This window comes from Lepidochelys kempii, chromosome 2 (genome assembly GCF_965140265.1).
Source record: "Lepidochelys kempii isolate rLepKem1 chromosome 2, rLepKem1.hap2, whole genome shotgun sequence".
In the NCBI taxonomy this organism is placed as follows: domain Eukaryota; kingdom Metazoa; phylum Chordata; order Testudines; family Cheloniidae; genus Lepidochelys; species Lepidochelys kempii.
The window spans coordinates 120,131,911-120,157,401 of record NC_133257.1 but is presented as its reverse complement, the minus strand read 5'-3'; the positions used below and the strand labels follow the sequence as shown (position 1 = coordinate 120,157,401).

Sequence of the window (25,491 nt, the reverse complement as noted above, 5' to 3'; positions counted from 1 at the left end):
CAAGGGAGGATCTTCTCCAAGACTGCGGCTTCTGCCCTGGCCCTTATGCGGCTTGCCTATGTGCAGCAATGGTCCCCACCCCAGTGATGGCAGAGTGCCGTGGGAAAGTTACCCTTAATGGGGCAAGAAACAAAGCGGCTCTGCCAAAGAACCTGTGGCAGCAGATTGCCCAGCATCTCCACGAGAGTTTCGTGGAGATCTCTGAGGCAGATTCCCATGAAGTGAGGGAGTCAATCAACACCCTGTTTCGCTGCTCAGACTAGGCATGCGGTAGTACGTGCATCATACAGACACAAGCCTGCTTTTTGCAACCCTCCTGCCTCAAACAACTTGCTTCAGCGAGTCCCAAAATCAAAGCCACTTACCAGGGGCTTCCTCTCCTGTTTGCACTTCACCAAACTCCGACAGCTGTGACTGGCTAGCCTCCTCTGGAATACAGAAGAGCTCCTGGCTGCATGCACCTCTGACCTCCGAGTCGTCCTCTGCTGCTGGGTCCCCCTCCCCATCCTTGTCCAAGATTTCCTCCTCCTGGCTCTGTCCACTCTCAACTGGCTCATGAGCCAACAAAGTATCCATAGTAGTCTTTGCAGTGGTGGTGGGGTTGCCACCAAGTATCTTATCCAGCTCTTTGTAGAACCGGCAGCTTGTGGGTGCAGCACTAGAGCAGTGGTTTGCCTCCTGCACCTTGTGGTAAGCGTTCCGCAACTCCTTCAGTTTGATCCTGCACTGCAGTGTCTCCTGGTCGTGGCCCCTTTCTGCCATACATCGTGAAATCTGTCCGTAGGTATCATAATTCCTATGGCTGGACCACAGCTGGGACTGGACAGCCTCCTCTGCTCAAATGCTGAGGAGCTCAGCATTGCTCCAAGCGGGTATCGCCTGGTGCGTGGAGCAGGCGTGGTCACCTGGAAAGATGTGCTGAGAGCACTGCATGCATCACCGAGCAAACAGGAAGGGGACTTTCAAAATTCCCAAGGAATTTAAGGGTTGGTCACCTGAGGGCAGGGCAGTAGAGTTCAAACCAATGACGACAGGCGAAAACAGGCATTGTGGGACACCTCTTGGACGCCAATTGCAACACTGTCAACCAGGGTGTCTACACTGACACCGTGGTGCTGTAGCCCCGACACAGTAAGCTGTATGCCTCTTGTCGGGGTGGTTTTTTCACAGCGCGGCAACTGCACAGTTTCTATGCACTAAGTGTCTTGGCTGTGTGTACACCTCGGGAGTTACACCGCAGAATCTTACCAGTGTAGACAAGGCCTTATTTTGTTTTATTTTAATTAAAATAATGTAAACTAAATCACAATAAGCACCTCTTAAATCCTTCCATGGACACTCTTAGTTTGGTTTACACCAGATTAATGACAGTGGTTTAAAAACTGATTTAAGTCAAACCAATATAACTTTCTCAGGTCGAGAACCTCTTCCCTACAGGGGCTTGACCAGGCTCATGTAAAACTGTTTTTTTAAAAATGGCTAAATTAGACAGGTGCAATTTTGGATGAAGACTGGGACATGGGTAAAAAAAAATAAAAATCCAACCTCCTGCCTCCCCAACAGGACCCTTATCAGGCCTTGGTTTATACAAATCAAGCCAGACGCCCAGTTTGAAACAAAACAATAGTCTCCTTTGCAGGTTGCCCGGGCGCTGCAGGCCCTGGCAGAGCTTGGCAGGAGCGGGGCCCGGCGCCTGCTTTGTTTCTTTCTCTTACTTTATTCCGTCTCTAAGCAGCATTTCCCCCCTCGTCCTCGGTCACCGTATCTCTTGAAGAGCCTTCTGTGGGGCTGGACAGCGCCCGCTCTGCTGTCCCCAGCTCCCCGCCCCTCATACACTGTCTCAAACCCAGTAACCCCAGCGGCCCCGCCCTGCACCTGAGGGCGCAGGGACGCGGCTGGTGGGAGGGGGAGGAGAACGAGCTCAGGGGCGGGGCCGGGAGGGGAGGAGAACGAGCTCAGGGGCGGGGCCGGGAGAAGGAAGCCGCGGCACGAGCGGGAGGGGCGGGGCTGCCGCTCGATTGCTCCGGCTCCGTCTCTCGGGCGATCGATTCGTCCTGGCTCCACTGCGGCGGGCTGGCCGCGCGAGAGGCGGAGGTGCTGCCGGGAGGGAAGCTGCCCCGTGCCGGTGACAAACAGCGCGGCGGCCGGTGAGTGACGCCCCTCCCCCCTCCTCTCGCTGCAGGTCAGCGCGGGCCGGCTCTGACCTGCCTCCGGGCTGCGGAGCAGCCCATCCCCGTGCCTCTGCGGCTCTTGCCCTGGGGGGGGGGGGCGAGTCTCACTGCGGACCCGCCTTGCCTCTGCCGCCGTTGACAATAACGATCCGGATCGGGCCGTTGGGACGCGCCCGTTACCCCGCCCCCCGCTGGGCGCTGGCTCTGTGCGGGGGAGGCCAGGACCCCTCCCCCCCCCACACACACCACTACCACTGTGAGGGGGGGGGCGCTGGGGCTTCCGGAGGCTCCGCTTCTCTCCGCCCGGCTCAGCTGGGCCGGGCCCCGCGGGGGATCCTGCGAAAGGCCGGAGGAGCGCAGGGCCCTGCGGGGGGGCCGGGTCAGAGCGTGTTCTCCTGCGGATCCGAGCGCTGTCACTTGCCGTGTGGACGCGGCCCAAGCCGCAGAACCGACTCTGAAGGTCTGCCTAGTGCATTAGTTAGCACGGCTGTGAGGCCCGGGTCCGGCTGTGGGACCCACATTTGCACGGTGGTGTGGATGCTTGAGCGCTGGCTTGGAAACACTGGGTATGTCTACACTGGAATTAAGCATCTGTGGCTGGCCTTTGCCAGCTGACTCATGCTGGTGGGGCTCCTGCTAAGGGACTGTTTAATTGTGTTGTAGATGTTTGGGTTTGGGCTGAGGTCTGGGACCCTCCCAGTTTGCAGGGTCCTAGAGCCTGGGCTGCGGCCCAAGCCCAAATGTCTACACTGCAATTAAACAGCTCTTATCCTGAGCCCTGTGAGCGTGAGTCACCTGGCAGGAGCCAGCCACCGGTGTCTGATTGCAGGATAGACATACCTACTGAGTTCACAAGCCCAGGTCCCACAGACCTGGGTTTACAATGTAGTGTAGACATGCCCTTATAGCTGGCTACAGAATCATTGGTATTTTGTCAACTTGGGCACTGACCAATGTGTTGCAGAAGCTACCTGAAGGATGCAGCTGAGGCTGCAATGTGCTGTCATTTCTGTGATGCTTTCAACACTTTCCTCTTCACCTGCTTGATGTCAAATCTTGGAGGTCCATGTAAAAATACCACATGTTTTCAAATTAAATGGAAGCTCTTGTTCAGTTTTTATTATGTCGGTCACTACAGATGTATTCTTCACTGAAAGGTGAAATAATTGATACTACAAAGACTTTACATTCTAAAGGCACCATAAACATGGTAAACAGGCAAGTAGTGGTATTTGCTCTTCATTGTAAGCTACAGTTGAAGAGTCCTTGTTACTACTTCCAGACTTCGTGCAGTAGCATGGGGGGCCTGGAAACTTTCAGAGCCTTGGCTCTGCAGCAGGGAGCCTGGAAGCTCTGAAAACCCCTGCTCTCAGGGCTTCCAGACTCCCTGGCCAGCTGGCTGCCTGACCCTCAGGGGATCTGACTTCTTATGCTGGGGGAGCAGGGCAGCCCAGTGAGTCACCTGGTCCAGGAGTTTCAAAGCCCTGAGGTCCCTGGCCGTTGGGCAGTCTGCATCCGGGCCAAGGTCTGCAGCAGCTGCTGATACGATTCATGTCAGTTTCACTGATGCCCACTGTTGAATAGCAGTGGTGAAACAATTATGTCCTTTTCACTGAGCAGCTGTGGGCATCAAGGAGCATATTTTGTTTGGGAAACACCATTTTTCAGAAAAAAAAAATTGGTTTCAGTCTGAAGTGGACCAAAACCAAATTTTGAAATGATGGCATTTCCAGTGAAGCAGAATTTCAATGAGCTGGGCTGTAAAGGTGTGTGTGTGAATTTTTTTGGATGAATCTGTCAAGATAAAAATGGTAGTAGCCCTGTATATTCTTTACCAAGTGTATTAATTAGATTATATCCTTGATCACAGGTGGGTTAATTAGCATATTTTGCTTGCTCTAATAGCATCATTTAAACATGCAGACTTTTAAAAAGTCCTTCAAACTTGGCTGTTTCATGGTGTTGGTAAATACCTTTTCTTCTGCAAGCTTTCTAAAGTCTGCTGGTGAGCTCATAGACTTCTGAGAAGCTTAGAAGACTGTAGTAAATAACTAAAATTAACTATCCATTCATCCAGGAAAACATGTTGAAGAAATCGTTTTCAATGAATTAAATAGATGAGTCTTTCAGACCAGGTTATCTTTTGATAAATCCCCCTTCCCCAGTGTACAATTTTTCAAAACTTAAGTGGCTTCTTTTCAAAGTACTGCATTTCTAAAATGCTATATCTAATTAACTCCAGATTTCCACCCCAAAAAATGATGTTGACAGGATATCGCACATGACAAATTTCAGGCAGAAAACTACTTATCTGGCCAAATTGCTCCCCCATTTTGTTATAGAGACGTTGTATGAAAATAGTGATTTGAACAGCTTGTCTTCTACTAGCTAAGCAGGAATGTATCTCTTCTTCCTTTTCCAACCACCAATTCACTCCTTGTTACTAATCTTCATTAAAATCTTGTAAAGCTTTTAATGTTTTGTATTAAATCATGAAATATTCAGAACATTGTGATTTGAAAAGAATATAATAAAAATATTGTTCCTCTAATTTAGTAATGTTCACAAAGTGCCTATCATTTAGGTTACTCCTACACAGCAAATGAAGTTGTACTTTTAATCTAACTAGTGTAGGTATCAGTAGTAATAAAGATGTGGCGACATGGCTTTCAGTGCAGGCTACTTGCCACTATACAACCCTGCTGGGACCGTGGGTAAGCTAGCCCTTGCTGAAGTCTGTGCTGTCATATTTTACTACTGTGGGTACTCATGCTGGCTAGATTAAAGCTAGGGTGGGTATGCTGACTTGCTTTACGACCACATCTTAATTTGCTGTGTAGATATAACCTCAGAATTTTTGGGTCTTTAAGATTTCTCATGGTCCTAAAACATGTTTACAGACCAGCATTGACAGTAGTTCAGGCAAAAGCAAATATTACAGGTTTTCAGACTTAAAATATACGGACAGTCTTGCCATAGTCCAGATTTATACATTTCTTTATCTGATTGTATTTTTGTATTCCTTTCTGTGTTAGACAACCCAGCATAGTAAATTTGATCAAAGTAGTAAATAAAATAGGTGATTAGATGATAGAGTCTACATCATTAATCCTATCATGATGAAAATTGCAAAAAATAAGCAGTGTGTAGCATATTCAACTAATTTTAAAAAAATATTTAAATAATTATGAAGTCAGGGAGTTTAAGGAAGCATATTTTCAAAAAACATGAATCAGATTTAATTTCAATCTTATTTTAAATGTATTTCTACTTATGCTGAAATCTGAAAATATCAAAAATCCTGGTTTATTGCTAAAATTCTAAATATAAAGTTCAGAATATCTGACAAAGATAGAAGGTTGAATGTGAGAGATGTTTTTAAAATTGCATTATTTCAACTGCTAAATTATGTCAATTTATGTAAAGCAACCTGGATTATAATTCACCCTGCATTTCTGTTTCCAGCAAAAACAGGCCTGTAAAGCAAAAAGGATTGATACTGCCCAGAGCGACAAACCCTGAAAGGCTAGCATGTATACATATCTTGTCAGTTTTCTCTAAATGTATGTTGCTCACAGATGGAGTGACTTCACCTCTTTTCTGCTTTCCTAGTTGTTGTATGGGAATAATGATACTGACTGCTCTGAAAAGCACATTGAGATATATTGATGAAAAATGCTATGTAAAAGCTAGTTGTTGTTGTGCAGCCTTATCCAGCTGCTTTTTCTAAAAAGTAGTGGTTTGATCCCATGGACTGGTTCTTAGATGAGGTTTGTCATCATATGATAGTGTATCCGACAGTGTCATGTAGCAACAATGAACCAGATCAAACCATTCCCATGATAAACCCTGTGATAGGAGATCCTGAGGAAGAAATTTTCTTGAGGATCCCTCTACTGTTGGGAGGAGGTGACTTTTTCTTACTCAGGGAACAGCTATTGTGCCCACCTTCCCCAAATCTACTGGATCCCCAGGGACATCTGTTTGGAGGTCCAGAGCTTCAGGCCTTAGCTGACCCATCCCTAAATATACTGGTGGATACGGAGAGAAATTATGTTCATCCATCACTAGCCTTGCCTTTGGTCTATCCACACTTTCCCCCCTCCATACTGGCCTACCTACTTCACTCCCCACTTGCAGTGTGCATTGTGGGCTCATGGATTGCCTTCCAAAGTGAAAGCAAAATGGTGCTGTGGGAGGAAGAAGAACTGCCCTGGGAGGGTTCCCTCTACATGTTGATTGTGGGGGATGATCTAGGCAGTGATTTTAATATAATACGAAGTAAGTGTGATTAAAAATAAAAAAATGATTTTTCTTTGGATATTAGGTAGTGCATATGCATAGTGGTAACTTTTCAAAGTTAAAGACGTAGAGTTCACATTCCATCCTCCTAACCTCAGTGTAGCCAAAGGCACTAGTCTGTGTTTACAACCTACAAACTATCAGTTGCAAAAATAAAACAGATTTCAAATTGAAGTATAAAAGTAATCTGAAAATTAATCTGTTTGTTTACATTTCTATATCTCAAAAACAGCGGCATGTTCCCCCAACCTCAAAATTTGATAGAGGCAAAGCTACCTATCTTCTGGGATCTCATGCCAAAAGTCAGCCTTGGATACACTTTTTAATGCTAGATTACAAATTCCTGAAGTTAGAGGCTTATAATGGAAAGGCTCAATTTACCTACAGTATCTTAACGTCCTAGACTGCATATCAGTAACACGCTTAAAACAAACAAAATAAAACAAGCAACACTATATTCCTCACCACTATATTTGATGTGTGTGTGTGTGTGTGTGTGTGTGTGTATATATATATTTAAGGTCAAAACTGGAGTAAATATATTTTAAAAATACACATTTTTAGATTATTTGTGGATGTGTCTAACGCACTGTCTTCAGTAGGAAACCGAATAATTTAAACTCTTTTTTTTTTTTTTAACAATAGAGATAATGACATGATACTGACTGTTCAATGTAGACAAAAACAAGTTGTGGTCAGCAGTGTCAGGTAGTCATGATAACCCTTCTGGCACTTGGGACCATACTCAGTTGTGTTTATAAAAAAACAAACAAAAAAGTAAATAACCCTTCCCCCCCAGTTTTAAGTATGATTGAGCTTCCTGGTGAAGTAAAGCCCTGAAGAGGTCTATATTCTATCAACATCCAAGAAAACTGACAACAAAATAGGGTCCTGACCTCCCAATCAGATTAATATAGCCAGACCTTGTGCATGTGCGGAACTGCAGAGTCAGTGTGGCTCTGCACTATACTGTATACAAGAATCAGATTGCATTGAATTGGGGGCTTGGATCTGACTGCAGTATTGGGACCTAAATGATTGTATAGGCCCCTAGAAGTATGTACAGGTATATTTTTAACCCTTTTTGGTTGAGCTTTACTGACTCTGTGTTATAACGTCTGTAACAGTATACTCTATATCGGTGGTCTCCAGCCTTTTTACGCCGAAGATCACTTTTTGAATTTAAGGGCAACCCAGGATCTGCCCTGCCCCACTCCCTCCCTCCTTCCCCGTTGCTCACTTTCACCACGCTGGGGTAGGGGGTTAGGGTTTGGGAGGGGGTGCAGACTCTGGGCTGGGGCTGAGCGGTTTGCAGTGTGGGAGTGGGCTCTGGGCTGAGCCTGGGGCAGGGGATTGGGGTGCAGGAGGGGGTGAGGGGTGCAAGCTCTGGGAGGGAGTTTGGATGCAGGAGGGCTCTGGGCTGGGGCAAGGTGTTGGGGTGCAGGAGGGGGTACAGGGTGCTGGCTCTGAGAGGGGACTCGGGGCTGGGGCTTGGGGTGCAGGAGTGGGTATGGGGTGCTGGCTTTGAGAGGGGGGTCAGGGCTGGGGTGAGTGTTGGGGTGCAGGAGGGGATGCGGGGTGCTGGCTCCGGGAGGGGGCTGGGGGTTGGGGTGCGGCCTCCCATTGGGCAGCACTTTGAGTGTCTCCCAGTCGTCGGCACAGCAAGGCTAAGGCAGGCTCCCTACCTGCTTGGGTCCCACGCTGCTCACGGAAGGGGCCATCATGACCCTGTGGCCCCTGGAGGGGGAGGGCACGTAGCTCCACGCGCTGCCCCCTCTGCAAGCACTGTCTCCGCAGCTCTTGTTGGCTGCAGCTCCCCGTTCCTGGCCAATGGGAGCTGCAGGGGTGGTGCTTGCGAGCAAGAGTAGCATGTGGAGGGAGACCCCTGCTCCCCCGCCCCAAGGACCGCGTCGGCTGCTTCCGGGAGCGGCGTGGGGTCGGGGCAGGCAGGGGGCCTGCCTTAGCGGCAGCCATGCTACACTGCTGGAGATTGCGATTGACCGGTTGGTGACCACTGCTCTATATCTAAAGAGGCTTATAGCAGCTCCAAAGTTAAGGTTAGACTTTTCACTTAAACAAAAGTTAAATCTCTAAATAAAATAAAAACTTCCCACTGATGAGTACCTAATGGTGAATATAGACACACTGAATTTTCAAAAAGAATTTTTGCAGTCCAGAGTCTCTCTTTAAAAATCTAACTACTTTAAAATTGCTATTATTGAAAATTTTCAAATGTCTGGTGGTGTGTGTGGCTGAAATGGTTCTCCACATTCGTACATGCTGCAAAAATGAACATTATGTTATTGACAAATAATCTTAAGAAACTATAAAGAAGGGTGGTATGCTTTTGTTATCATAACATAGTCCCTTTTCATCGTCACGGAAGGCGACGAACTTTCATTCTTCACAGACAGCTTCAGTTCTCCATAACCACATGAGAGATAGGCTTTTAGATAGAAGATTCGGGCTACAGATTGGGAGCACACAGGCCACCTCCAATATTAATGCAGACATATTGCCTGTGTTATACTCAGGGAAACATATATGCATATCTGTGCGTACAGGCCCACATTCAGCAAAGCATTTAAGTGCATGTTGCATAGGGATTACTCATGCTTAAAAGTCAGGCACATGCCTAAGTACTTTGCTGAATCTGGGTCATGTAGCAAGCATGGGGTATTGGGGGAGTGCAAAATACTTTTAAGTTAAAGTTACACTAGAGCATTTTTCACCAATGCAAACAGTAAAAACCAAGGAACCAATGACACCACACTACAATCATCACTTTACTTTATCAGCCTCCCCGCCATTTATATCTTCACCAACCAACACAAGGTTTACTCCAGCCATATTAATTGTATAGATGTGGTTATTTTATGACTAATAATGTTTGGCTGAAGAATAGTGTATGTAGATACATGAGGTTATGAAAAACCTCTGGTGTTTTATTTTTTGCTCTAGTAAAACAAACAAAAACCCACCCCAGTGGGATTTATTTATTTCATTTTTTTTAACTTCTTAATATATTTACATAAACATGTTTGAAATTTTTTGATACTCAAAACATCAGGCTCCAATTTCAGTCCGTGAATAAGAACGTTTAACTAATTTAAGAAGTTGAAAGGAGATTGTTGAGAACACTAACATTCTTGTAAAGACTGTTAGGTTTATTAGGAAACAGTAAGAAAGTTACAGAATTGTAGAAGCCTTGAGTCAAAGGGGATGCGTGGGCAGAATCACTAGTGATTGGAGACTGGAAGGCTAGTGAATGGAATAAACATTCAATGGATGTTGGAGAGAAGTAGGTGGAGTCTTAAATTAGGAGAGGGTTTGATTTGCTACAGTCTGGAAATTTATAGAAAGCTTGTGAGCTATCTGACAGTATGGCTGGCTTGGTCTTCATGTTACTGAATTTACTGTGTAAATTCATCTAACTAGTAAATGCCAAAGCTGTTGATCAATACTTTAAATGGGTGATTAGTATTTTTAGGGATTACCAAATATCAGTACATGTATTTTAACACGTTAAGTCAGACAAATTAAAAGAAGGGTTAGGAAACAAGTGATTTAATGGACTAATGTCCATTGAAAACAGGCTGTTCTAAAGTAAAACGTAAACTGTCGGGAATAGTCTGATGATCTTGATTTGAGATGATAATTCTTTCTCTGCTTGTGAAAGAGATTGTTTCACAGTTTGTGGCATCAACATGGGAGAAATTTGTGGAAGTCAAATAGTAGATTATGGGGCACTTGAGTTCAGTATTTGACCAGTTTTAAAAGACCTTTACTTCTCTCAAGCCTGCTCAGCATCAATGAAGAATGCCTTAAAACAAATTTGGATTGGTTTGGTTGAAATGTCATAATAGGTTAGGAGTGGTGAAAGTGTTTCTCTATCTAAGGGCAGACACAAAACAGTGAAAAGTCTAACTAGTTAGTAGACTGGGATTCATGTTTTTGTTTTTTGTATAATATTTGTAGGATTGAAAGTTTTAAATCTGGACAATATGTATTTAGGGAAGTAAGCATGCTTATGAAATAAATTGTGCAGTATGTTTTGTGTTGCATTTCATAAAATCTTGGTGAGTGTTTCTGGTTATTTTGTATGCTAGGGCAAACCATAATAACCCTGGTTTATGAAACTGAGTTTGTTTTGTGGTATAGGCCTTATTGTAGTGTGGAAAGAATAAAAGAGTATGAGCTTTATTTTTGTGTGTGTGATTTTGCTGAATGAATGGGTGAAGTATGTAGGTTGTGATTTGGACAGGTGATTGAGGTAGGGCCAAAGTATGATTGAGTAGATATGGGATGTTGGATTGTGTGTATGGGCAAAGTTAAGGTTGTGTGTTTGTTGGTGAGTTTGAGGGAGGAGGAATATGTGGTGTGGATGGTGGATAGGAAGTAGAGTTAGGGGTGACGTGGGATTGATTAAGGTGAATTGTGCCCAGGGTGGAAAGGTATTAAAGGTTTTTAAATGGTCTCACTTCAGTTTTTTCTGTTTTGACAGATACTGGTTTTAGTGGTATCCCCCACGTCTTAAAAAACAGTAGAGGATATCTGCTAAGTGGTCGAATCTGTCACAACAAAAGACACTTTCTAAGTGTGACCACTGAAAGGGTAATTTCCTTGTTTTCAGTAGTTTATGTTGGTGGGGTATGCCCTTGTGCAGCCTTAACTCATAGGACCAGATTGAGATATTCTTACACTAAGTGACACCTTGCATTACATGTTGCCCCAATGACTTCAGTGAGACTCCTTGTGGTATAAGGTACTATTCAAAGTGAGGCTTGGTCTAAGAACAGAATTGGACCGATTTTAGTTAAAGGTGTGATTCGAAACTGATGGAATTTAAAGCTGTGTATCTCTTCTGTGTGTGGACAAGCCCTGAATAAGGGTAATGTAATCTGGCCCTTAGTTAATGGGGTTTGTTTTGTGATAATCTTTTTCAAATATAAAACATGTCAAGTACTTTATTTGAATATTTGACACACATTCTCCAGATAGATCTGTTGCACATACTGCAGTCATTTAGTATTTACAATTTAGTATTTGATATGAGCCTAAGATTTTTTTGACATGTGATAGAAGGTTAATTGATGTTAACCCTTCATCAGCTACTAAACTGCTACAAGAGGAGTGCAAGTCATTACTACAAAAGGCCATTATCGGTATGTTTTCTCAGCAAGGATTATGGATTTCTTCTTTCTCCTTTCCTTCCTCCCCAAACCTCACAACACACAAGCCAGCTGCAAGGATAGGAGGAGAAGGCAAGCAGCTTTCTTACACACACACTCCCGCCCTCCCCCCCCCACCCCTTTCCTCTTCATACCGCAGCAGAGTGACAGCTCCTAGATGTTGCGTGCGAGTGAGTTCAGCTGGTGCTGTGTGGTCTGGGTGTGTGGTCTCCAGCTCGGCAGAGAGGCTGCTAACAGGGTGGATGAGAGAGAGCAACACTGTTTACTTTAATTTATTTCGGATGCCGGAACTATGCCCGGAGTTTCTCCTGAGCTTGATTCCACAGTTAACGGCGTCAATCCCTTGCAGCTGCAGTGCAGTCTGAAATATGCACTGAACTCCTCTACCAAGTGCTTTCACAGCATCTGCTTCAGGTCCAGACTTCTAATCCCTTGTGACTCAGAAATCTTAATGACATTGCTGAATGCTGTGATTATTTTGCTTTCGCTATGTCAAGATATATGGCCATGAAGATATACCTTTTTTGGGTTAAGTAAAGCAAGAGTTTTAAGATATACAAGTACACTGTGAAAACAAAACTATTGAATGGGCATTACTCGGCTACCCTGAAAGATAAAATAACTAACATATAGATCTGGTGGCTGACTAGATCATGTGACCGAAACATGTTCCTTTAACAACAGAATAAGGCATCATATCAGGTCATTTAATATAAAATCACATTTTTGTTTTCCATAATTTGTCCCCCATTTCCCACAAATGTATATTTTCAAAGTCTAAATTGATTTTGGTATGTGACATTGTCCTGTAAATAAACATGTTTGTCAATGTTAATATTGGCTTGACTCAACGTGCCAGATATGACAAGTTAAGGCAAATGAGGCTTTACTATTTCCATGTAATGGTGATATTACCCTTTATTTTATACTTATTCATCTTCTCATTATAAGTAGCTTAGCGGTGTTTTGAAGACTTTTTTTCCACAAAATATAACATTCATGAGCATTTCTTGATTAAGTTGACAAGTCTTCTTTTATTATACAAATAAACATGCATGGACTCTTAATATCACTTGGAATTTCAGCATTGTTTAGCTTATTCACTTCCCAGTCTTTTCTGGCAGGCTTGCAGGATTAGACTTTGTATTATTGATGCAGTGTTGAAGGCTGTGGAAATTCTAGGGCACTGAAGATCTCCAGAGGGGTTAATAAATGTCAGTTATTTTCATTGTGTTGCTTTTTAGCCACTTTTAAATCTTGGTTTGTGTAGCTTGTCTGTCTGAATTTACATTGCTGGGAAGATAAAGCACAGAAAAGGGTGCAGTAGTGGTTTTCATTGGTTTGCAGTGACTTTGAATTAAATATCTAAGGAATTTATTAGTAAATCATCTCAGTGTCCCCCTCTGGGTCATTTGCCATGCTTCTTCATTGACTCTATTGTATCACAGTGTTCTCCAAGAGACACTTGGCATTTTATGTATTAAACAAATACATTAGATTTGTTTGGTGGAAAAGTATGTTTCATAGTTAACCAGGATGATAGACTCTTTAATTTATGGAATCTGTTAAGGATTTTTGGCTTGTATTTTTTAAAGTGTGTTTCAAAAGTCTGCCTCTGTTGAGAGCATGTAACTGCTAATTGATATCAGTGAGCTAGGGGTCCCTAACACATCACTTCCAAATTTGCAGTTCCTTGTATATTAGAAGGCAGTTAATGGAACTAATTCTCTGATGAATACTCTGGAAAATGAAGCATGCCATGCTGTGCATACCTGCTGTTCCTTGCACCAGAACTGGTTGAACAATAATATTTTTATGAATGTTGGAATTTTTTCATTAGGTATTTTGTGACTAAAATACATTCATGAACATGTACTGGTCTTGGCATAGCTTATGCGGTAGATGTGCTTGTTCCACCACAATGATGGCAAATAAGGCTTATTTTTAATTTCCTCTTTTGAATTCAGATTCCCTCTGCTGGATGACTGCAGCAATGCACTGTGACCCCAGTATTACTCTTCCATCTGAGAGAGAATCTTTCAGGTTGACTGCTTGTGAGAAATTTCATCTTGCAAAGTGCTGGGGACTTTAATTTAACTGGGTTTTCAGTAATTGGAACCAACTGACTTTATTTTTTCAGAAGCCCCCCTGGAGTTCATCTTTATGATACCTTAATTGGTGTTTTCTCTATTGACAAAACTCCAAAAAAATCTAATTGTTAATCCTCCTCTTCCAATGTTGGGTACAGAAAGTTGCCTTCTAATGTCTGCAGTCATTCTCATGTTAGCTTTGTCCACATGTGAATCCAATGGACGACATGATACATCGAAGTCCTGAACAACTATGACTAAATTATTTCATATTCTGGTAATGCCTCCAGAGCAGTCAGCAATATCCTGCTTCACAAAACTGGTCTGATCAGTTATGACAATTCCTTTATCCTCTCACATCCCTTGCCATCTGGCCATCCAGCTTGTCCTAGAAAGTGAATCAGAATTCTCAGAGTAGTCCCAAAGGTTAAATAGCTTTCTTAGCAGATCTGATAGCCTCTGCTATTTCTGTGTGGTTTGCCAGGGCCCCATATTTTTGTGATCAGAAAACTTACTTGAGAAATTCATTTAAAGAGAAAAGGATTGTGCTCAGCTTGAAAGATGTCTCCAATAGTTTTGTTTGTAGTGGATGGTTCTCAGCTCCTTGCACTTCACAGCAAGAATTATGACAGCCAACATGATATCAAAAAGACTTATCTGGAAACAGTCATGGAAAGCAATCAAGCAAGTGATGTGTATGCCACCTCACCTATGTGATTACACCTTTTTTGTGACTTTGTTTTCTCAAGATACCAAAAAAGAGACAACTGCTATAATAAAGGAATATGGTCCAAATCAAACAAAGAAGAAGGGTCCTAAGGAAATTTCTTCAATAAGACTAACTCCTCAGCAAAAAATATTGCTGAGAAACGTGTCTTTCCACATCCTATCTGTTAATGAATAACACTCCTCTCAGAAGTACGACAGCAGTTTTGTAAAACAGTTTTTTTTTTAATAATGGAGACAACGGGAAATTAACTAATTAAACTTCAAAGTGATAATTATTGCTGGAAAAAGCCTGGCTGAACATTTTTTCAGTCAAATAGGTTTTTTGTAGAGGCTATATTTTTTTAAGCCTCACAGGAAAGAACAATGGTCTTTAATGGCTCTGAGTTTGTTGCTGAGAGACTACCAAAGGTACAAAAGCTCAGAACATGACAAAATTGGGAAATGTCTTTTTTCCAGTTGCTGGCAGCATGGTGTTGGGCACATATAATAAAAAGAGAGAGAATTGTGCTATTTCAACCAGTGTTTATAAACTTGGTAAATGAGTTAATTTTTGTGCCGGGTTTCCTATTTGGGGCTACATTTATAATTATAACCCTAGGTATGGACTCTGGCTATGATTTAGTATTTTCCTAATGTGCTTCTTCCTAGAATTATAAAAGTCATGTTTAGTTTCCAGTTTACACTTCTTTAAAAATAAGTTAAAGGAAGTAGAAAATTAGAAACTAGCATTTTGGGGACACCCGTGATCTTTTGGGTTTTTTAACTATAGGTCACTATTTCAAATTCAGGTGACTACTGAATTAGAATCATTTTTAGCTAACGGCTTTTTTGATCTATGTGACATGAATGGGTGGTCTCAAGATAGTTCCTGCTGGACAGGTATTCACATCATACATACAAACCACCCTTGAGAGTCTTAGCAAGGATGCCAATGACCAAATGGCTTGAACTGCTGTAATTTCTTTTTCCTTCTTGCCAGTAGAAGTGGTCCCTGTGTGTAACAATCAAGACACATTGTCAGGGCAGTGTGGGGAAACTTGCATTGCTCTTGCTCATGTTATTCTAGTTTTAGGGATAAGTAGACTACTTAGGTACTTTCTGTTCAGGACCTTCTGAAAAGTTCTTTTATACTGTACACAGAAGAACTTACGATCTCAAATATAGCTGTTAGCGCTTCATTGTTTACTGAATTTGGATGGGAAATTTCTGACTCTGAAGATTAGTGGGTGTTGAGTTGGTTTTTTGTTTGTGATTTGTTTGTGCTGATTTGACTATATTAGGGGCTCGATCCTGCAATTGGATCCATGTCTGATGACCCTTACAACGCAATGCCCCATTGAGACTAGCTAGTCAGTTGGGCTGTATGTGGAACAAGGGCCTTCCTGTGAGGAAATGCTGACCAAAAAATACCATTCAGTATACTGTGTGTTATGTTAATGGTCAGTGTTATAAGTGCCAATCGATGAAGGTCTTTACATTTGCAATAATGCTAGAAAGCCTGAAAATATTGCTTTTTTTAATAATTAATGCAAATATTTTTATTCTTTGTTAATTTCTGACAATCCATTGTGTCCTCCTTCATTAAGTCCCCTTTTTAAAAAGTGACAGTCTTACCTTTCCCTACTTGATTATCACTTCATCCATCTTAGAAATATGATGTCTTCATTTGCAGAAGGAATCAGTTAGAAAATAAAAGTCCATGTGTTAGGGCAGACTTAGAGAGAGTCAGCTAAATATTGGGTATTTTGGCAAATAGTCACTGAAGTGAGGGGATGGGAAGTAAAACCAGAATTCTACTTTGTAGTAGAACCATGAATTAGAAATGCACAGTTTAAGCCCAAGGTAGCAGAATGGAGAGAATAATTTCTGTATTATTTTCACGAGTCAAGTTTATTGGAAGGTTAACTGCAATGACAACTATTACTTGTAGAGATTTGGCAAATTGATTATAATATTATATGTGGTATTTCTAGTAGATATCTGTGCAGTAGTTGGGATCCTTGAAGAATACTGTTTTAACATTTTATTTTACATTGTCCCTTCTATACCAGTAGTTAACAAACCCATACAATTCTTCATCTTTCTGTTTCTTTATATAAATGCTCTAAGACCTAGGTACATTTTTTTTTTTCATACGTGTGTGCGCTCTCTCTTTCTCTCGTGCTCTCTGTTTAATATTATACATCTAAATGTATAATAATGGGGGGAGGAATAGCTCAGTGGTTTGAGCATTGGCCTGCTAAACCCAGGGTTGTGAGTTCAATCCCTGAGGGGGCCATTTAGGGATTTGTGGCATAAATTGGGAATTGGTCCTGCTTTGAGCAGGGGGTTGGACTAGATGACCTCCTGAGGTCCCTTCCAATCCTGATATTCTATGATTCTATGAAATACAGAACAAAACATTCTTTAGTGGAATGGTCCCAAGCACTTGCTCAATCTTTGTCACTAGGAGGATATATATTTATATACCTTTACCTATTCTGTGAAATAATGAAGCCAATTGTTATAAATAAAAACTCAACTACTCTATAGACAGTCTGAATGCTATAGTCCAGCTGTAACATTTTAAGATTTACTTCAGGCTCCCTATTCCAGTGAAGTATTTTTAAAGCAGTTCTGTAATAAATATAGAAATATTTTAGAAAAAATATTAGACTTCAGAAGGCTCAACATTTTTATTACATATATTCAGCTCATCACGGAAAGAGATCAAGTGCTAGTTTCTGAAATCCAGCAAAATATGTTTTAATATTACTTTTGAGTTTAGTCTTAATTCCAACACATTACCTGTATACCCAGATATTTTGAAAGATGCACTACCCCCAGTAAAAAGAAACTGGAAACATTTTCTGGTGAAGAAAAATCAAGCAATAACAAAATAGTTTTTTTCAGTTTTCATTTTGTCTTCTAGAGATTTTCCCCACATTACTAGCGAGGCTCTGAAGAGTCCCCTATTTGACCCGTGTTTTGATCATTGGTTTAAAATTCTATATAAATCTCTCTAAAATGTGTCCAATAAATATAATGGTCCAGATGATCTCACTCAGATCCATGCATCTGTCTTCCAGTTCCTGCGGAAGTGGGGTGCTTAGCTACCTCCATGGCACTGTCACACACCTCTATACTCTGTGGAGCTCTCTTCACACGGATGGAGGGGATAGAGACTAGGTGGGCAGGCTACTGGAGAATGCACAGTATTTTCCTTCTGGCCCTATGGAAATCACTCAAAGAGAAAAATGCAGTCCTAGACTGCAAGCTCTCTTCTATCCTGTCTCAGCATAGGGAGCTGGACTAGGTGACGTCTCGAGATCCTTACATTTTGATGATTCTTTGATTCTGGAAAAATCTCTGTATGTCTCTAGTGGAGTCATCAAACTCTGGGCCTGAGAAGGAGTGGGGAGTCTGTCAGGGACCAACAACACACAACTTGTTCACAGATGGCCCTGTTATCTTTCAAGTTTCAGAGTAGTTTCCAAAGCCAGCTTTTCAGAGGAAGGAACTCCATCTCCTCGACTGACAATACTGTCTTCTCCCTGGATCTGTTCCCACAGAAAGGGATGAATCTGGGCCTATGATAACTACTACCTTTGATCCATGTAGTCAAAATTTCCTATGTTACCAGTATTTTTAAACTTGGCAATAGGCACAAAACTTGTCAGGAAGGATAAGCAGGTACTTAACCTTTGAACATCTTATTTATTAGAGACAGAGCTTGGAGCACCTCCTATTATTAAGGTTGCTCTGCATTTCACATTCTAAGACCATATTTTCACTTGGTACTTGGTTATAAGTTTGCAAAATTGTAACTATTTTGGCTGAAATTATGAATGTCTGGTGTCTTCCTCAGGCTGAGGTTTTTGGAAAATGTCATTCAAAGCATTTCAGCCACTTCTGAGAATGAGGCTAGTGAAAAATACATTGTTTTGCCCATGTTAATAAAAATTCTTACACCTTTTTTTATTGAGATGTCAAGGTTCCTTCCCCACTCTGAACTCTAGGGTACAGATGTGGGGACCTGCATGAAAGATCCCCTAAGCTTATTCTTACCAGCTTAGGTTAAAAGCTGCCACCACCAAAGTGTTACACAAAGAACAGGGGAAGTGCCCACTTGGAAACGTCGTCCTCACCAATGTGCATAGGTGAACACAGACCCAAACCCTTGGCTCTTAAGAACAATGAAAAAGCAATCAGGTTCTTAAAAGAAGAATTTTAATTAAAGAAAAAGTAAAAGAATCACCTCTGTAAAATCAGGATGGTAAATACCTTACTACAGGGTAATCAGATTCAAAACATAGGGAATCCCTCTAGGCAAAACCTTAAGTTACAAAAAGATACAAAAACAGGAATATACATTCCATTCAGCACAACTTATTTTATCAGCCATTTAAACAAAACAGAATCTAACGCATATCTAACTAGATGGCTTACTAACTCTTTACAGGAGTTCTGACCTGCATTCCTGCTCTGGTGCCGGCAAAAGCATCACACAGACAAACAGGACCCTTTGTTTCTCCCCCCCAGCTTTGAAAGTATCTTGTCTCTTCATTGGTCATTTTGGTCAGGTGCCAGCGAGGTTATCTTAGCTTCTTAACCCTTTACAGGTGAAAGGGTTTTATATCTGGCCAGGAGGGATTTAAAGGTGTTTATCCTTCCCTTTATATTTATGACAGAGAAGTTCTAGCTCTTCTTGTTTGTTGCAGCAATTTGAAATTTGGCAGGAGAATTTCTAAGGGGATATGCTTTTTGCTGTCCCTCTGAAAATCCACCCAAATTTTAAAAATGTAGGCGATTACACACTAAAAAATTGTGTTAAAAAAAATTAAGGTTTCAACACCAGGCCCCCAAAGGCTAGGAAATGCCAGAATTTGGATTATATATTTAATTTAATTCGGCCCCCTTGTTTCTATGCATCATGTTACAGTTTCTGTATTTGTACCCATGATTACATAGTATTTTTTCCACAGACCCTCTACCTCATTCAGTGCACAGGATGGGCCTGCTTTGTGGATTAAACAGGGTTGTGTAGTGAAGGAGACTTGTCTGTAGGACCCTGTGTCATTTGTGGTAGCAAATGGGTGGTGTGTCATGAATGAGGCACGGGATGCAAAGAGAGAGGGTGATTGCTGCCCTGGAAAATTGGATTCTATTCCTGTCTTTGCCATAGTGTTGTTATATGATGCTCGACAAGTCACTTAACCAAACTTTTCATGGGTGGTCGCTAATTTTGAGTTCCTCATTTTCTGGGTGCCTGAGTTGAGATCTTGGTGTCTGATCTGCAGAAGTGTGGAACGTTCACAGTTGCAACTGAAGTGAATGGGAACTGTACTTAGTGTTAAATAGCACTTCATATGTTCAAAGTACTCTGAAAAATCATGTCCTCGTCATCTCAAATTAGTTACCAAAATTAGTGGATACTTTTGATCTTAATCTCTTTGTACTTCAGCTCTTCATCTGTAAAATGGGAATGATAATACCCCTTCTCATTTGGGTGTTGTGAAAGTTAGTTAATGTTTATGAATCACTCAGATACTGTAGTGTTGAGCACCATAGAAAAGGCTTTGAGGAAATTAATAATCCTGTCTTCAGAATAGGGTTTGAATAGTGTGTAGTAAGCATAGGTTGGGGTCACGCATTGAACAGCGAAGGGAAAACGAGATATTGAATAGGTGCTCATTAAGTGAGCCCTGTCCATCCTGTGCATTGAGTGAGGTAGGAATCCCGTCGAAAAAATAGTCTGTGATTGGATAAACTGCTGCCTTCAGAGCTGGCGGCTGTTGGTCAGGTGCCCAGATCTGAAGGCAGTGCCCCAGCAGCAGCAGTGCAGAAGTAGGGGTGGCGATACCATACTATGCCATCCTTAATTCTCCACTGTTGCTTTCAGAGCTGGGTGGCCAGAGTGTGACGGCTGCTGACTGAGGGCCCAGCTCTGCAGGCAGCAGTGCAGAAGTATGTGAGGCAATTCCATGCCAGGCCATCCTTACTTCTGCGCTGCTGGTGATGGCAGCTCTGCCCAGCCAGCAGCCACCGCTCTTCAGCTGCCCAGGTCTGAAGGCAGCCGCACTGCCAACAGCAGTGCAGAGGTAAGGGTAGCAGTACCGCAACCCCTCTCTGCAATAACCTTGTGACACCCCCCCACCCCCCCCAAACTCCTTTTTGGGTCAGGATCCCTGCAATTATAACCCTGTGAAATTTCAGATTTAAATAGCTGAAATCATGAAATTTATTATTTTTAAAATCCTATGACCATGAAATTGCCCAAAATGGACTGTGAATTTGGTAGGGCCCTAGTCATAATGCATATGCCCAAAGAGGCTGAATTAAGGTTGCACAGGTAGCTTTAATCCATTTTGGACAGCCACCAGGCTGACTTTTATATTGTACCTGTGCTTTTGTTGCTTTCATAATATATTATCTTGAACTAATATATTTTTGGACTACTCAGAAGTCATTTGTCATGGATCACATCCTGTCACATTCTCACTAGCATCTATTTAAGTTTTGCTGAAAGGTTTCTTCCATTTTTTTCAGGTGTCATATTTGGTTATTGGCTTGCCTAGACTAGAGAAGTTCCTGTTATAAATACATGATGCCAGATCATCTTCTCCCCAAGAGCAACTGGGGAAAGGAGTGCAGAGGGGGACTAAATCCTGTGAGGTTTCCCCTCAGAGTTTAAAAAAAAAAATTGTCCTGCCTGGCAAGATAAGGGGGTCACAGAATAGATGAAGTGATCCTTCTTGAGACAGGAGTTATCATATGTGGATGACTGTCCCTGAACCCAGGTATGCTTGCCCCTTTCTCTACTGTTGAAGTTACTACAGGACCTATTTGCTTCTTTGGACTGAATCCCTGTGCAGCAGCTGCAGAAAGAACCCAGTGGGAGCTAATGTTACTTCAAGCCGTGTGCATCTGCTTTTTGGCTTGTAAAGCAGCACAAATGAAAGTTACTAATAAACAACAAGACGTTTAGTATCAGAATTAATCCTGGATTAAGGCTGAATTGCATGACACAGGACTTTTATTAGTGTTTATGACTGCTGAGATAACTGAAATGATTCAGGCAGGCTCCTGATTTGAAATGCAAAATGACACTATTCCGGAAATGATTCTCAAATAATTTCATGTGCTGTTTAAATACATATTCAAAGCGTCTATTGTCCTTGGCCAGATAGGATTTTTTTATGATGATGTTGATAATATTGATTTCTCCTTTATGTCGGTATCGGGAGCTGTCTCTTGCTTTCAGCGTAAGAATGGTTTCCATTTTGGATAAATGCTCATCATTTATCTAAACTACTCCTGAGGAATCCTTTCCCTCCCCATGAAGGGAGATGTTACGGTTGTGAACGTACATAGTATCGTACCTCTGATCTAAGCCAAAGATGGACTTGATTGAGTAGATTCTTCCCAATTCTGACTACTATGACCCTGTACGTGTGTACTCTGACTTACCATTATGCATGTTAATGGATTTGTTTCTAATGTATTTTTTTTTGTGTTTTTCTTTTCTTATTTATAATTCAGAACTGGAGTTATTGAATATACATACGTGTAAGTGCAAGGACATCTAGTAATGTGTGGTGAAAACTATATGTTTATGTTTTATAAAAACATTTTTAAAAGATGTTTAGTTTTACAATTTTAATGTTTTCAGTTTTTGGTATAATTATTTTGTAAAAAAACCTACATACTATATTTATTCAATTATTGTTCCTTGTTGAACAGATTGCTGCATTACTGGATTTCCAAACACAGGAGGAAAATACCATGTCTCGATCACGCCAGCCCCCTCTTGTAACTGGGATCTCTCCCAATGAAGGCATCTCATGGACAAAAGTCACAATTAGAGGAGAAAACTTGGGAACTGGGCCAACAGACCTCATAGGTAAATTCAGAGAAATGGTTTGATGCATTCCACATTTTTTAGACTTCAATAAGCTGGTTGGTGACAGATTCTGATATCTTTACATTCAGAGGAAATACACAATGGGTAGTACAATTATCCCCATGAGTTTGGAAGGATGGTTTTGAATTGGTAATGTACATTTTAAATATATGTATACCTTATTACTTATGCCAGAGGTGGTTTGTCTTGTAGTTAGAGTCCATGGGTGAAATCCTGGCCGTAGTGAAGCCAATGAGAGTTTTGTCTTTGGTTTCAGTGGAACCAGGATTTTACCCTATGATTGTAAAATAGAACTCCCAAGTTCTGTTCCCTACTCTGTCAATGACTTGTGTGGCTGTGTTCAAATTGTTTAACTTTACTATTGTTTCAGTTTGCCATCTAAAAAGAAGAGTGTAATAATGTTTTCCTGCTCTGACCAGGGTGTTGAAGCTTAGTGAATATTTGTTTAAAAACACACCCAAACAAAAAACCTTTGAGATATCTAGGTAAAAGGCACTATATATACACAACTTTTGTTGTACTTTTTAGCACTCCAGCTAATTCATCTGGACTCTGTGTTGCCACCTGAAGTCACAGTATGCCGCAACACACACCCTCCAATAATACACCTGGGCAATCGTGCATTACTTTACAGTGTAAATAAGTCTTCTTTCAAATTTTTGCTGCTAATCGTCTTCTGTGTTGATGTAGGAGAGTTGAAAGTCATAGTAAATTTTATCTTACCTTATTTCACATTTAGCTTATTCTGGGGGGTGTTGAACGGTACATCTACACGTCTGTGGCTGGCCCGGATCAGATGAGTTGGGCTTGCGGGGCCCAAGCTGTAGGGTTCTAAAATTGCAGTGTAGAAGTTCTGGCTTGCGCTCGAGCTTAGGCTCTGAGACCCTATGCGTGGGGAGGGTCTCAAAGCGCGGGCTCCATCCTGAGCCCAAACGTCTACACTGCTATTTTTAGCCCCACAGCTGTGATCCCATGTCAGCTGACCTGAGCTCTGAGACTCAGTGCCATGGGTTTTTTATCGCATCATAGACATAGAATATCAGGGTTGGAAGGGACCTCAGGAGGTCATCTAGTCCAACCCCCTGCTCAAAGCAGGACCAATCCCCAACTAAATCATCCCAGCCAGGGCTTTGTCAAGCCTGACCTTAAAACCTCTAAGGAAGGAGATTCTACCACCTCCCTAGGTAACCCATTCCAGTGCTTCATCACCCTCCTAATAAAAAAGTTTTTTCTAATATCCAACCTAAACCTCCCCCACTGTAGCTTGAGACCGTTACTCCTTGTTCTGTCATCTGCTACCACTGAGAACAGCCTAGATCCGTCTTCTTTAGAACCTGCTTTCAGGTAGTTGAAAGCAGCTATCAAATCCCCCCTCATTCTTCTCTTCTGCAGACTAAATAATCCCAGTTCCCTCAGTCTCTTCTCATAAGTCATGTGCTCCAGTCCTAAGGTCCCAGTCTTGCAAAGAGTTATACACGATGGAAGTACTCACACTTGTAAGTCTTTGTTGGATTGAGGCCTAATATTTTTATAAACCTCAGTTAAACTCTCCTTCCCACCCTCTGCCAAAAAGTGTTACAATTCAATAAAAAGTAGAAAATATTGTATGCTTGGGAATAAACTGAGTACCACATGTATGAAGAAAGAGAATATGCCTTTTTACGTCATTCTGTTAAAGACCACCAGGTTGAAAGTCACTCGTGACTTTGAAACTTATGAACCTTTAAAAACACTTGCAGAAAATTTAAGAAAATACTTTTCATTTATAAGGAGGTTCTGTCATTTGGGAACAAAGTTTGTTCCTGGATTTAAATATGTATCGAGGGAGATCCTTTGTCAGCTTTAAAGTTTTAGCCCTGTGCCATTACTATATTTAGTGTGGTATGCAAAACATTAATGAAGAGTACATACGTTACAGTGCTATGTCATTTATTATTCTGTGATGTGAAGCGGATCATAGCTAATTTTTAAGTTAGTGGACTTCTTAAGTCTCATGTTCCCTGGGTAGTAGTAATTATTTAAGAAATAAAATTGAAGGCAGGAAAGAAACTCTTAAATAATGTAGAACTCTTCAAACGATTTTGCACAATTATAAACGTTTCCTGCATGTTATACTGAAAATCCAAAGTTAAATTATTCCATCAAGTTAAATTAAATAGTAATTAAATGACTGTTATGGAGAGAATCTTAAAACTGATCTACAAAGGAGGAAAAAGGGTGCTCTTTTTTGCTTCTTTTGATATATAAAGACATTCTGAATGTTATAATTTAAAAAAAAATGCTTTTTCCTTTGTTAGTCTTTACACTAGAAAAGTCTGGTGTTGTCTACCCTGGTTTTGTGGGAAGACTTTATGTATACTTGACAAACTAGGGGCAATTGTATCATAAAACAAGTGTCTTTAAACAGTGACTAAAAATCACTTTCCCTCTCAATTTCCCAGGTTTCAAAGTCTGATTTCTTTATTAATTTTTAGCACCTACTTAATTCAGACTCCTATCACACACTTGGGAAAAAGTTCATTGTTAAAGATTCAACTCTCACACCTTTCAGTCAGGGCTGAGGAAAGTTTCACTCCAGGCTCTTATTTTAGTCCTTCAAAAAAAACCATGGGCAAAAGCCAGAAAAGACAAGATTTGATATTTCATACATTCTGAAGGTAAAACACAAACATAAAACCATTCTTTTTTATTTATTTATTCATTCAGATCTTGTTAATTTATCACAAAAAAGCAACCTCCCTGTGCCCCCAAACAATAACACACAACTGCACAGAGACAAGGTTTATTTCTCTGCTGGTCACCTTTACTTTAGATCTTAGTTCCTCTGGTACCACTGACACATCTGGGAATCCAGTTCCTCCATTGATTACGGTCACTCATTAGTTTTGTAGTAGTTCATGTGATGCCAGCACATTCAGTTTACTAGGTCACTGTCTTCTGCCAGTTCTTCCTTGGTCTTCCTCACTTTCTCCTTCCTCCCACAGGTACAATGCTTGCTTAACACTTGCTCCAATCTTCCATATGTTGTACATGTCTAAACCACCTGAGCCTTCTGTTTTGTTAAAAGAAAAGGAGTACTTGTGGCACCTTAGAGACTAACCAAT

The 25,491-nt window shown here is 41.5% G+C and overlaps 1 protein-coding gene across 4 annotated transcripts in view; it reads left to right on the top strand.

Moving 5' to 3' along the window:
• Nucleotides 1–2,026: 2,026 nt before the first annotated feature.
• Nucleotides 2,027–25,491, top strand: part of EXOC2 (exocyst complex component 2) — a 188,565-nt gene continuing 165,100 nt past the window's right edge. For 3 of the 4 annotated variants that reach the window (XR_012157344.1, XM_073332186.1, XM_073332185.1), the window contains exons 1-2: nucleotides 14,387–14,892; nucleotides 22,207–22,366. Coding sequence is in view for 3 of the 4 variants with exons in the window: in XM_073332186.1 (XP_073188287.1) it covers nucleotides 14,848–14,892; nucleotides 22,207–22,366 (205 nt within the window). In the remaining variant the exon portion in view is untranslated. Of the gene's footprint in view, nucleotides 2,148–14,386; nucleotides 14,893–22,206; nucleotides 22,367–25,491 lie in introns of those variants that run through there. The other variant, XM_073332187.1, reaches the window with a different exon arrangement.